Source organism: Nicotiana tabacum, chromosome 24 (genome assembly GCF_000715075.1).
Source record: "Nicotiana tabacum cultivar K326 chromosome 24, ASM71507v2, whole genome shotgun sequence".
Taxonomy (NCBI): Eukaryota; Viridiplantae; Streptophyta; class Magnoliopsida; order Solanales; family Solanaceae; genus Nicotiana; species Nicotiana tabacum.
In genome coordinates, this window is record NC_134103.1 from 86,692,213 (window position 1) to 86,706,806 (window position 14,594).

Below are 14,594 nucleotides of genomic sequence, written 5' to 3' on the forward strand. Positions count from 1 at the left end.
CTTGGGATCAAGACTCTCTGAATGCAATTGTTGTTCCTTTTCTGCTCTTTTTTGTTAATTTCTCTTATTTTCTTCATCTTAAATATTTGTTCGTATTTTATTTGGATGGATGTAATCTAATCATTTTTTAATCCATATAATGTTATTTTATTAATTATAATTTTTTTTAATAGCGATGCATTAAAGACATAATATAATATTAATCAGCTACATGTAGATGGAAGGGGTGTATCGCATATTCGTTTATGCATAAAATAAATTTTAAATTGGATTGAATAAATTCAAAATGGATCGAACCGAAGTAATCCAAAACGGATTGAATAGTGGCACCCGTAGCCATGAAATCCTGGATCCGCCTCTGCAAGAGACTGATCGACTTAAAAGCATAATAAGCATATTAACGAAGTAATGGAATTTATATGGACTTGCCAAGAGTTTCAAGTAATATATGGTGCTATAATGCCTCCTTAACTGTACATCGCTTAATTACTTAAGAAACAACATGACGATATACCAATAATATATAGATTAGATTTCTTAATGAGATGGGCTGGTTAAAGCTGCTGTATCGAAGTATCATTAATTTGACCAAGTAATTTGACAATCTTTAGTCCTAGACTCCTAGTTAATAGCCATATTCCCCATTACAACCTCCATAGCCTCTTTCCTTTCCTTCACACTCTTAATCTGCTCAGAGTTTACAGTATCAGTGGCTTTAGACTGTGCATCAGGCGCACGAGGTTCCAAACTGTTGGGACCTGTGTTCATCCATGGATGAAGAAGGCACTGAGCTGCAGTTGGCCGTGTCTCTGGGACAAAATCAAGTATTGGGATCAGGAAATCAGCCAAATCCTTTGCATCTTGCTCACTGAATTCGTATTTCTCTACAAGGACCTTATCTAAGGGCCAAAAGCGTAACCGTCTGATGTGCCTCAAGTCACCATGCCTATTGAAGAACTCACGTGAATAACGCCCACCCAAGGCAATCTGGAAAGGACATAACATGTTGATAAAATGACTGCACACAAGGGTAATAACTTTGAAGTGGTTAAAGGTGCTTTCTCTTACTTTTCGGGGCATTGTTCCGAGAAGCTCCATCATTAGTGCTAGGTGGTCCTGCCAACCCGAGAACCTTTCAGTAAATATATATATATAGGCTATGCTCAATGTTAAATTGAGTACTAAATCACAATAACAATGGCTTTGGCAAGATTACAGCAACAAAAAAGAACCAGAAAGAGCTCTTTATATCCAGGATAAGGAAAAACTAGAAATTCATCATAAAAAGGAATTGAATTATAAGTCAATCCAAAAAAAAGAACCAGAAAGAGCTCTTTATATCCAGGATAAGGAAAAACTAGAAATTCATCATAAAAAGGAATTGAATTATAAGTCAATCCAAATAAAGCACCCCCCCCCCCCCCAGTTGGTCAAGTTCTATTTTGATCCTATGTATCTCAATTTGACACAGAATTCTAGGTCCGTCTAGCTCCCAAAACTTGGAGAAGACCATGAGGTACGAGATAGTTTGACATACACTAGGCATAGTTTCCACAATCCTCGTGATTAAGCCTTTTGTAGTTGCAATTTCACTTCTCTCCATCTTCTACAGCTAACTCCTTGCAATATCTATAAGTTCCTATTTCTACCTCTTGCGCTTCCCCCACCCTCCCTATTGTAAATACTTAGTGATGAACTTCATATTCTCATTTCGCCATGACTAAGTGGAGAACATGGATTTTAAGACGGGTTTAATTGATTTTTGTAGGATTTCAAACTCACCAGCAGCTAAAAGAAATGTTAAAGGTTAGATTGGCCAATTCAGCTTGTTACTACAAAGCTTTTTGGGTGTCACTCTACATTTAAGGTGCAACGCATGCCAGGAGCACGTCCAATGAATCCTTGCACCTACCTTTAGCACCTTTCCAGCATGCACCGCCCTAGGGATGCACCCTGAAAACACCTATTACTGGTTAGTATCGCCAGTTTTTGCTTACCAATTCGTGTGCCTACCTCATTAAGACTTCTCAAAATCTTGCTTCAAATTTTCTTTTCAAACCTTCCCCGTTACCCCTTAGAAAAGATAATTCAAGCAGCAAGTTCAGAGATAACATAGACTATTGTCGAACTCACTTATCCTCTTTAACAACTTTCAAGTGTTCTTTTGGGAGGGGTTTAAAAAAAAGTGGTCTTTTGGGATGACCATGGTGTGGGGACCAACTTGAGCTCACCTCTACAGCACAAATACACTCTATCCAATAAAATCACAAAATATGCAAAACACAACTTGTTCTTAACCCTTTGCACTGAAAGACACCAACCCCAAAACTGAAACATCTATTTCCCTCCAAAAGCTAAAATAGGAAAAAGCGATTAACACTCCCCCTTTAGAATAGTTACTTTATCAAGTCTCTTTTGAAAATCTGTTGTTCATACCCACCTCTCTTAAGTTCCTATATAACATAGTTATAACCATTATCAGCTAGAGACCATACCACTTGCTACAATTCAAATAAACATCGAATTAAAGATTTATTGTATTTTCTCAACATTGATGAAATTTGAATCCAATATTTTCAAGCTTCTCTTTATTCACTTTAAATAAACGTCCAATTAAAGACAAGGAAAGAGAGACGGAATAAAAGTGATGATTACCCACATTTTGATTAAAAATAGAACAAAGAAGTCAATAGAGGAGAGATACTAAAACAGTAAAAGCATAACTTTGATATTTTGTTCATGATAGCATGTACAGTTTTGTCAACACGATTATAAATGTAATCATTCAAACGAATGGGAACATAATTTCTCTTTATTTTCCTTTTCTTTTGTGAATTTGTTACCCAATAAATCAAATACAAAAGATTATATGGTCCAAGTAATTTGAGCTTGATGTAGATTTCTGCATAGAAAAAGGAACTGTTTGTCCTATATACTGAATTTCAGAAAAACGATGAAGCAATAACATCACCAGATGATCCCTAGAGCTCTGGATATGTAAATCACTTTTTACAATGCTCCAAGTGGTATTGTAAACCACGGACAAACAGAACACTCTATGCTAACTGTTGAACCCAGCATATCTTCCCTCGCCCTTACTTCCTCCAATGCAGCTACTGGAACAAAGATTTATCTTGTCCCAATAATAATAGCACTATTGTTAGATTTTCTTTGAGCATATTAATTTTTCCATTCAACTTTCATTACTTGAACTGCTGAGTTGACCTGACTTGGTGCATAAAAGTTTGATATATTTGACAATAAAAGAGCAGAAGTCAACATGACATCACACAAAGAAACTAGAAAAGACCATCAAATGCATATTAGACCATCTTTTTCATACAAATAACTACTGGCTTGTGCAAATATCAAATACATTCTGCGGAATATATACATAAATCTCACAAAACTTATTTAACTCAAAAAAGACACATAAAACTGAATATGAAGCAGTCCATAGAACTTTATGTTCACAAGAAGGATTAAACAAATATGTAGGGGCAGTGCCTGTAAGCAAAAGTAAATGAACAGTTCTTTTGTTGTTTTAATCCATGTTTAGCCATAAAATGGTTAATATCCCCTCTTTTATTTTTAAATAATCATGCTTATGGAAGAAACCAGATGAACTACACGCAAACAAATATCTCCTGACTAGACTACTAGTGTACTAGAATATCCTTACTTCAGAAGGGTATATAACTCTATAGTTCATAGAGAAAGAACAAACAAAATTCAGCTCCTGCCCTCCTTTGCTCACTTAACTTTTAAGTATAAAATGACTAAGTATCAGGTCAATACATAGTCCTTTCTTGAAACATAGAAATGACTTTGGGAAAAAATAAAAATAACTTTTTAAGTATAAAATGACTAAGTATCAGGTCAATACATAGTCCTTTCTTGAAACATAGAAATGACTTTGGGAAAAAATAAAAACAAAAACACATAGTAGTAACTGGGGGGAGTATGCATTCATAAATATCATACCTCATCTCTATCGAAGTTGTCACCACTGTGAGGATCAAACAACACATCACCAGTGGCAAGCTCAAAACAAATGCAAGCAAAGGACCAAAGATCTGCTGAGGTTGAATATTTAGACCCAAGAATAACTTCAGGACACCTATACTGCCTCGTCTGAATATTGTCTGTGAACTGTTTGTATGTCCAACAAGCATTCCCAAAATCAACCAATTTGCATTTTAGGTCATAAGACTCCAGTGTCTTCCTCCTTCTAGAACCACTGCCTCTCTTGGAACCAACATGTTCTTTCCCACTAGCTGTTGCAGCATCAGTATTAGACGATCTATTAACACTGGCTAAACCAACAAGCTGATCATTTGGGAAATCTGCACTTGATTTTACATTGAGAGACGACTCAATAGCTTTCTTCCCTGCAAAACCTTGAGCTGCTTCTTTGGCCTTTCTTCTGATCTTCTTCTTTTGGTTCTTATTTACATTCCCATTGAATGTTACACGACCCTTCATGTCCTTATTATCAGGAAGAATAAGAGGGGCTCCTGATTTTCTCGGATCCTTAGACGGATCAATCATGGAACAGAGAAGAATGTTCTCTGGTTTCAAATCAGTGTGTATGATAGAAAGCTGTCGGTGTAAATAATTCAAACCCACTAGAACATGGAAACAAAGTTCTTTAACCTTGTGAATAGGCAGTCCTTTATAATCAGTATATTTAATAAGTGTCAAGAGATTGTCACCCAAATACTCAAAAACCATACACACATGTTGGCCGTTTGGACCTGAGTGCTTAAAATGATCCAGTAACTTCACTACACTTTTACTCCCGTCTGGATCACCTTCTGCGATCTGCTTTAGAATTGTTATTTCATCCAATGCTGCCTCCGTATAGTGCTGTGCACTTTTTTGTACTTTCAATGCTACAAATTGCTGCATTATTGACAAACACATATATACAAAAAAAATGTTAGCACTCGCCATGATAGAAACAAACATCGAACAAACCAAAGTCACTGTCAAGTAAAAAATGCAAACCTTAGTCCTTCTAATGAGAATTTTGCAAGAGCTATAAGCTAACATTCATGCTTATGCACAATTAGGTGAGCTAGGCCAATTCTAACATAAAAGAGCATTTAATAGACAACAATTAATAGATTAAAGAGCTAGAAATAGAAGCCCAATATAAAGCAACACCTGTTAGGAAATCACAATTAATCAAAGATTCAAGGATTTATTCATCCTCTAATACTCATTGAATCCAAATCTTCAGTTTAAACTATGAATATAAAAAGGGCAGCCCGGTGCACTAAGCTCCCGCTATGTGCAGGGTCCGGGGAAGGTCCGGACCACACGGGTCTATTATATGCAGCCTTAAACTATGAATATGTAGTTCAAAAATATTTTCAAGATTTATATCGATTTAAATTCTATACACTGGACACTGTAAACTATTTTCACACCATCAGCTCAATTTAACCGGCTAAAGCATGTACTCTATTTTTTCTGTTACCATTTCAAGCTTGCTAAATTTATACACTGACAGGTGCACAAAACTGAAAATATACTATGCTCGTATCCATTACCACAAAAGAGCAGTGGATATAGAGATATTCCGCACTCAGGGGCGGAGCCACAGTTGTGGTTGCGGGTGCGGCCGAACCCAGTAGCTTATTAATTTAAACACTATATTTGTATTAATTATGTACAAATTATTAATTTAAAATTGAGTAACTTAAAATAATTATAATCTCGAACTGGTAAGTATGGTTCAAATCTTAGTTCAGCCTCCGCACTCACTGACTTAAAATCTCACTTAAGGCCTATTTCATTGATCATCCACAATCCCAAACATTAACAGATGAATAAAAAAAAGGAGAAGGTGTGATCGAAAAACGTACGGACATGAGAGTATCCCAAGCGAGCCAAACAGTGGAGAAATGGCCCCAACCGAGCTTGCTCTGAACAACATAACGGCCGCCTTTGAAAGCATCGCCTATGCGAACGGCATGATACCCTCCTCGCCTGTAATCATCTGTGCCTTCGTCTTCTGAAGAAGAAGTACAATCATCACTGCTCTCTTCAATCATCTCCTCCTCTTCTTCCTTTAACCTCTGATCCTCACCGTGTATCTCCATTTTTAATCAAACACCAAAAACCAATTCTCTATATCAATAATTATAGTGGATTTACTAGTTGAGTTCTCGTAATTTGTGAAGTTTGGTGAAGAATTTTTTTTTTTTTTAAATCTTCTCAACCAATTTCCTCTGTTTCTGTGCTACTTTGTTTTGACGCGTTTTGAAATTGTATAATCAACTATTTATGTGGGTCTTGGAACTTTCGCAGTTACAAGGGAAAATTGCATTCATATACGAAAACGCCCTTGTACTAGAGTCTTGTCGGGAAGAAACTGAGGTCTGAATTGAAGACGATGAAGCAACTACAAGTGGACTTCCTCCAGATATATGATATATATCACTTATAATTAATTCAGTGATAAAAAAATTATTTTTAAAATATGAAAGGAGAAAAAGCAGATAAATTGTTTTAAGATTTTACTAAATTTTAGGATTCTTTTAATTAAATAGTAGGTTTTAACGATAAATTTTTAATTTACAAAAATAAACCAAAAAGATACCAAAAGATAGCGAATAAAATTATATCAATACTCCATCCGTTTCAAATTAGATGAGGTACTTTCATTTTTAGTATGTTCCAAAATAAATGATATATTTCTAAATTTGAAAATAATTCAACTTTAAACTCTTTATTTTACCCATTTTACTCTTAATAAGAAATTTTTATAACCACACAAATATCATGGCTCCACAAAGCTTCTATCCCTTAAGCTTTTAAGACCATGAGTTTTAAAAGTCTTTTTCTTTTTTAAACTCTGTGCCAAATTAAACTAACTCATCTAAACGGAGGGAGTAATATATTTTATATATTGAAATTGAAAATAATAAAACATTAATTTTTTTTCAATAGGCCTTAAACTAGTGGAAACGAATACAAGTTCCAAAGTTGCAACTCCCAAAATCTATTTTGCTGCTCATGTTGAATCTAATTTAGTTATAATATCTTGATCAGTGAATCATAAGGTATTCCGGCTATATTAAGTAGCAAGCTACAAGGTATTGAATATCTTTACTGTTGTGTAATTTAGATTTCTCTTGTTAGATACTCCCTCTATTCACTTTTACTTGTCCAGTATTTTAAAAATAGATTTTCACTTTTACTTGTCACTTTTAGCATACAAGAGAAGATAATTTCTTTTTTCCTATTATACCCACAGTATTAATTACTCATTTCTAATCATTTTCTCAAATCATTTAAAAATATACATTAATTAATATGGGTATTATGGTAAATTATGTATTTCATTTATTATTTTTTAAGGGTGTGCAAAGTCCATAATGGACAAATAAAAGTGAATCGAGGGAGTACTTAACATTCTAATAGACCTTGTTCTTCAGTCTCAGTTTTATTTGTATCTTTCTCTCGTGTGATTTTTATCTTATTTTTGATTAATTAACGTTGTAGAATAGAGCTGTGGATCTTTATTTTGGCAATATTTCAAGTTTCTTGATTCATCATCCTTTGAACAGTAATGAGATCTTTGCGACGCTTATATGATGTTTTAAACAAAATATTGAAAACTAATTGAATCATACTGATATCGAAGAGAAATTGAGATATTGGAGCGGTTTCGAAAAATTCAATTTTGATTTTGCAAAATAAAATAACAAAAAAAAATGATATAGTACAGATTCTATAAAATAATCGCCCACCATTCACAGCCCTAGGTAGATATATCATGGATTAATACATATTTTATCTCATTTTTATTTATGAGCGATTACAACTTGTAAGAGACATTGATTTGGCTACTGAGTGATCTGTCTATTCCAAATTGAATGATGGGATTTCGAGTATTGACTTTTGTTTCTGTTCTCATTTGAAACTGCTCCATCTTTTGAAAAAAGAAATAGTAAAAACTTATATATGTAAGTTACATAAAATAATATAGCCCACAAAAAAAGTTACATAAAATAATATGAATCGTTAATTTTTTATTTTTTGAGTTAAAAATATTTGAAAATCATATGTACTACTAATATTGTTTGATTCTTTAAATAATTATAAGATACTATAATTAGGGCTGCTTATCGGGCGGATTGGACGGTTAATTACTCTTAACGGTTTGGCTTAACGGTTATCGGCTTTTAAATGTATTAATCCGCTAGCCACCCGATAAGATATCGGACGGATTGGTATCGGTTTAGCTCTTATCGGGCGGTTTATCGGCCTAATTCAATCTATATTGCGTGTATTAATTGTTTGCTGACCGCCTAGCATACAAATTCAGAATAAAAAATTATACATTGAATCCAGACGTACATGTTTGTTAACGCCTACATAAGAATGATGTATTGTGTCATGTGTTATAGAGTGAAAAAAGATGTGGCACAACACTGCTGTTCTTCTATTAAACATAGACAACATGCATTAGTTTTAAAAAACAAAAGCTGAGGTGAACCATAGACATCAACTTAAACAATCTTGTTGTAGGGTGGGAGAATAAGCTAAGCTAAGCCAAGCATGGGATCATCTGATGCATAGTACGTAAGGGTTCTGATTATTTAGGAATTAGGCGTTAGAACTTAGAGATGGAGTACTGGAAGAAGTGGAAGGGTTTTTGATCTTTAATATATATATATATATATTCTTAACGGGTTAACGGATTATCCGTTAAGAAAATTGAATAATCCGCCCCCAAACCGATAAGCCGTTAATAAAAAAATTTCAATTCGTTCCCCGTCCGTTAAACCATTAACCCGATACCAATAAGCCATTAAGCTTCGGTTTCGGTTCGATTTTCGATTTCGGTTTGGTTTTGAACACCCCTAACTATAATGGTAGGCAAAAAGAGTATAAGATTAGCAATATTGATAAATAAATAAAGTATCTTATCTTTTAGGGGTAGTTTGGTAGGGTGTATAAGAATAATATCATGGTTTCTTATGCATTAGTTATGCATAGAATAATATCAAATAGGGTATATAACTAATGCTTGCATAACTAATGCATGAATTCAAAAGTTGTACAAAATAATATATTATGAATACGCAAAGCTAATGCATGCATTATTTTATCTAATGTATCCTACCAAACGATCCCTTACACAAAAAAGAGGTGAAAGTTTGTTATCATCATATTTAATCCAGAAAGGGGTCATATTTGCCCCTATACTCTTTAAAAAGGGTTATATTTATCCTTCGTTATACTTTTTAGATATATTTATTCGTATCGTTATACTTTATGATCATATTTGCTCATGTACTCTTCAAAGGGGTTATATTTGCCCTTCGTTATACTTTTTTGACATTTATCCTTACAATTATACTTTAGGATCATATTTGCCCCTCATCTGTTAGATCGTCATGTCCCACCTTTGTTTTCCTACATGGTGCCTATGTGGATTTCTTTTTCTTTCAATTTAAATATGGTCACCTATTTAGCCCGCCCACCTAATTTAAATAAGACGCACTAACTAAAATAAATGAAAATCCTAATTCCCAACCCCCCCCCCCCTCACTCGTCCATCTCTCTTCTCCAGGTCAGCTCCATATTTTTCGGAGAGCGGAAAAATTTTGGACAGTGAGTGAATGAAATTATAGTGTTATCTCTAATTAATTTATTAAATTATTTTATCTTTGTCTATGTTAATTTGTTTCCCTTTAATACTTAGGAGTTAGGAGACATGAATCACTCAATGATGTTTTGAAGTGTTTATAGAGATACAACTCTGTAAAGTCTAAACTTGGTCAATTGACCATGATTGATCCACGAAAAGTAATTTCCTGATACGACATTTATGAAGATTGTGCGAAATACAATAGCGATATTGAAGCGACAACATATTGGCAAACAATAATTTTGAACTCAAAATCACTAATCTAATACAACTCACAGTTACTGCAGTAACCAAAGTAAATTATGAGAAGTTGCACAACAATGGAGTTAATGAAGTCTTATTTAAATTGAGTGCACGGGTTAAATTATCTTAAATAGGTGATCATATTTAAATTGAAAAAAAAATCCACATAGGCGCCATGTAGGAAAATAAAGATGGGACATGGCGATCTAACGGACGAGGGGCAAATATGATCCTAAAATATAATTGTAAGGATAAATATGTCAAAAAAGTATAACGAATGGCAAATATAATCCTAAAGTATAACGATAAGGATAAATATATCTAAAAAGTATAATGAAAGACAAATATAACCATTTTTAAAGAGTACGGGGTAAATATAACCCTCAACCGTATTTAATCAGGGAGTAATTTATTGCATTAAGGTTCATGATTTGACAAAAAAAATCAAATGAACTTGGAACCTTGAAAATTGGAGTGAGGTTCCTTCGCTTAACCTTCATCTGTGAAAGCACAGTGATTGATGGAACGCAATTATTACTGGATTTAAGAAACTTTTTGAAGTATTTTTAATTAAACCTTTATTTCTAAACAAGTCAAATTAGTCCAACTACTCCCTCCATATTATAAAATTATAGTAATATAAGCTAAGAAATATAGATAAAACTTTTCTTCTATCAAGTTGTATTCAAGTCTATCTTATTGATGTCGTTTGTAGAATTAGAAATATCGTATATATAGTGTACAATTTACTTGAGAGTTACAAGATATTAAATGAATGTAATAAACATATTCATGTATATCTAAAATGGTTCATGGATGAGTTGTTGGACATTCACAAATTCAATGTATTCATAACACTCCCCTTGAATGTCCATAGATAATGTGCCTCATTAAAACCTTACTAGGAAAACCCAGTGGAAAAAAGCCTAGTGAAGGAAAAAAAAGTACACATATCTTGTAATACGCATTGAGTGCTGCCTCATTAAAAACCTTGCCAGGAAAATTCAATTGGGACAAAACCTTGGTTAAGGAAAAAAGAGTACAACAAATATTATACTCCCCCTGATGAAAGCTTTATTTGATATCTCAGAGACGACGCATTCCAATCTTATGTCTCAGCTTCTCAAATGTTGATGTTGGCAATGCCTTAGTGAATAAATCTGCTAGATTGTCACTTGAACGGATTTGTTGAGCATCTATCTCATCATTTTGCTAAATATCGTGTGTGAAAAAGAACTTTTGTGAAATGTGCTTTGTTTTATCTTCTTTGATATATCCTCCTTTAAGTTGAACTATGCAAACAACATTGTCTTCATACAATATCGTTGGAATCTTCGTTTTTAAAGAAAGATCACACAATTGTTGAATATGTTGAGTCATTGATCTCAATCATACACATTCTCAACTAGCTTCATGAATAGCTATTATCTCTGCATGATTGGAAGATGTAGCAACAAAAGTTTGTTTTGTTGAACGCCATGAAATAGTTGTACCCTCACAAGTAAATAGATAGCCTGTTTGAGATCGGGATTTATGTAGTCAGACAAATAGCCTGCATCTGCATAACCAATCAACTGTGAATCGAATTCATAAGAATAAAATAATCACATATCAATAGTCCCTAAGAGGTATCTAAAAATATGCTTAACACTATTACATTGTCTTGTTGTTAGAAAGGAACTAAATCTTGCTAATAAACTTACTGCAAAAGGTATATCTAATCGAGTATTATTTGCAAGATACATTAGTACCCCAATTGCACGAAGATATGGAGTTTCATCACCAAGAAGCTCTCCATCATTTTCATGAGGTCGAAATGGATCTTTATTTATATCAAGTGATCTCACAACCATCGCGGTACTCAATGGATGTGCTTTATCCATATAAAAACGCTTTAGGATCTTTTCGATATAAGTTGATTGATGGACAAAAAATCCATCTTTCATATGCTCAATTTGTAGACCAAAATAAAATTTTGTCTTTCCAAGATCTTTCATTTTAAACTCTTTCTTCAAACAGTCTACTGCTTTTGGAAGCTCCCCAGGAGTTCCAATAATATTTAGATTATCAACATACACAGCGATTATAATAAATTCAGATCCAGACCTTTTTATAAATACACAAGGACAAATTAGATCATTCTTATACCCTTCTTTCAGCAAATACTCACTCATGCGATTATACCACATTTGCCCTGATTGTTTCAATCCATATAAGGATTTTTGAAGCTTTATTGAACAAGTTTCCCGAAAACTTTTATTAGTTTCAGGAACTTTGAGCCCTTCAGGGATTTTCATATAAATTTCGTTGTCTAATGTGCCATACAAATAGGATGTGACAACATCCATTAGATGCATATCAAGTTGTTCATGGACTGCCAACTTTATAAGATACCTGAAAGTGATTGCATCCACTACAGGAGAATATGTCTTCATATAATCAATGCCAGGTCTTTGCGAAAATTCTTGTGCCACAAGTCGTGCTTTATATCTAACGACTTCATTTTTATTATTTCATTTTCGCACAAAACCCCATTTGTATCCACTGCTTTATCCCTTCAGGTGTTCGGACTATACGTCCAAATACTTCACGTTTTTCAAGTGACGCTAATTCTGCCTGGATACCGTCTTTTCATTTTTGCCAATCATTTCTCTGTTTACATTCATCGACAGATCTTGGTTCAAGATCCTCATCTTGTTGCATTATTTCAACAGCAACATTATAAGCAAAAATGTTGTCGACAATAATATTATTTCGGTTCCACCTTTTTTCGTAGAGACATAACTTATTGAGATCTCTTTATTCTTATTATTTTCAGGTACCTGGACCTCCTCCGAGGTCTTATCATTTGTTATGTCACAGGGCTCTTTTTGAGCAATTACCTCTATATCATGATCTCCTAGATCATTTGCTCCTTTTCGCTTTCGAGAATTTTTATCTTTGGAATCAATTGGTCTACCACGTTTCAAGCATGGCTTAGACTCATTTGCATTTATAGATTGTCCAACCGGGATATCAATTCGAATAGGAGCATTAGCAGCTAGAATATGTGACTTAGTCATGTCACGACCCGAAATTTCCCACTGACGAGACTGTGATGGCGCCTAACATTTCACTTGCTAGCCAAGCCAACGTTAGAGAATCATTAAACCAATTCCTTATTTCCATTCAGTAATTAACAATAATTAACTAAGATGAAATATAATAAGTGCGGAATATCATAAAACTGTATTAATTACTACCACCCGAATCTGGAGTCACAATTCACGAGCATTCTAGAATTTACTACAAGTAATAGTATGAAAGAAATACAATTGTCTGAATGAAAGAAACAGTAGAACAGAAAAGATAGACGGGGACTTCAAGTTCTGTGAACGCCGACAGATCTACCTTGAGTCTCTGGACAGTGGACCAATAGCAAAAATATCGATCAACTCGAGCCGGTATCAAAATCTGCACAGAAAGTACAGAGTGCAGTATCAGTACAACCGACCCTATGTACTGGTAAGTGTCGAACCTAACCTTGACGAAGTAGTGATGAGGCTAAGGCAAGGCACCTACAAATCAACATGTACAATTTAACAGTGTATATACAAATCACAGAAATGAAGAACTAAACAGGAAATGTTGGGAGGGGAACATACTGAGGGGAATGCAAGATAAAGAACTACAATAGAATGATCACCGGAGCACTCAATATACCAGGAATCAACAGGAATAATGAATACAGTAAGGAAAAATTCACGGCACCACCCTTCGTGCTTTTACTCTCAATCTCACCATAAAATTAATAGAAACGGCATGGCATCACCCTTCGTGGATTAACTCTCATATCATGGCACGACATCACTCTTCGTGCATTAACACTCACAATATGTCACGGCATCACCCTTCGTGCATTAACACTCACAATATGGCACGACATCACCCTTCGTGCATTAACACTCACAATATGGCACGGCATCACCCTTCGTGCATTAACACTCACAATATGGCACGACATCACCCTTCGTGCATTAACACTCTCCCTTACCATAATGCAATGCATAAATAACAATAGGGAGATATAATAACAATAGGGAGATATAATAACAAGTACAAACCTTAATTTAACATTTGGTTCCATAACATCAATCTCAACTTTGAAATAAAAAATCAATTATCACCAGAAAATCCGTAAACATGATAAGGACGATAAATTGAACAACACGAGTATAACACATAGCAATTAGGCATAGGAATAAGGCAATATAAGAAAAACTGAGAAACATGGAAAACAGGTAAATTGGCGGCGCATAAGTACTCGTCACCTCACATATACGCCGCTCACATGAATTTCACTTAGCAAGTAATCTAAGGTTCCTAATTCCCTCAAGTCAGGGTTAGACACAATACGTATCTCGCTCTGAAGGCCACTTAATTCTCAATCACATCTTTTACTTTGGAATTCACCTCCAAACCACTCGTATCTATTCAAAAATGACTCAATAATATCAAATATTGCTAAAGGAATCAATTATATTGCGTAAGTTAAAGTTTCCCAAATGTTTCTCCAAAAAGTCGAAAAATCGACCCCGGGCCCGCTTGGTCAAAATCCGAGGTTCAGACCAAAATCCTTTTACCCATTCACCCCCGAGCCCGAATATGTAATTAGTTTTGGAATCTGACGTCAAATTGAGGT

General features: G+C 34.4%; 1 protein-coding gene across 2 annotated transcripts; it reads right to left on the reverse strand.

Annotated features, from left to right (window-relative positions):
* Nucleotides 1–513: 513 nt before the first annotated feature.
* Nucleotides 514–6,411, reverse strand: LOC107766451 (uncharacterized). 2 transcript variants are annotated; one of them, XM_016585234.2, is made up of 4 exons: nt 5,874–6,411; nt 3,985–4,905; nt 1,069–1,116; nt 514–987 (listed from the first exon to the last, which is right to left on the reverse strand). In XM_016585234.2, exons 1-4 carry the CDS (start codon nt 6,108–6,110, stop codon nt 622–624), a joined length of 1,572 nt encoding a protein of 523 aa, XP_016440720.1. In that variant the 5' UTR covers nt 6,111–6,411; the 3' UTR covers nt 514–621. The 2 variants fall into 2 exon arrangements, with proteins under 2 accessions (XP_016440720.1, XP_075103897.1); XM_075247796.1 differs by having other exon boundaries at nt 514–1,116.
* Nucleotides 6,412–14,594: the final 8,183 nt, after the last annotated feature.

Coding starts and splice junctions, on each gene's coding strand:
- LOC107766451 (XM_075247796.1), bottom strand. CDS start 6,110: ATGGAGATACACGGTGAGGATCAGAGGTTAAAGGAAGAAGAGGAGGAG. Junction 4,906..5,873: donor CTTGGGATACTCTCATGTCC/GTACGTTTTTCG, acceptor TCAATAATGCAG/CAATTTGTAGCATTGAAAGT. Junction 1,117..3,984: donor ACAACTTCGATAGAGATGAG/GTATGATATTTA, acceptor TCGGGTTGGCAG/GACCACCTAGCACTAATGAT.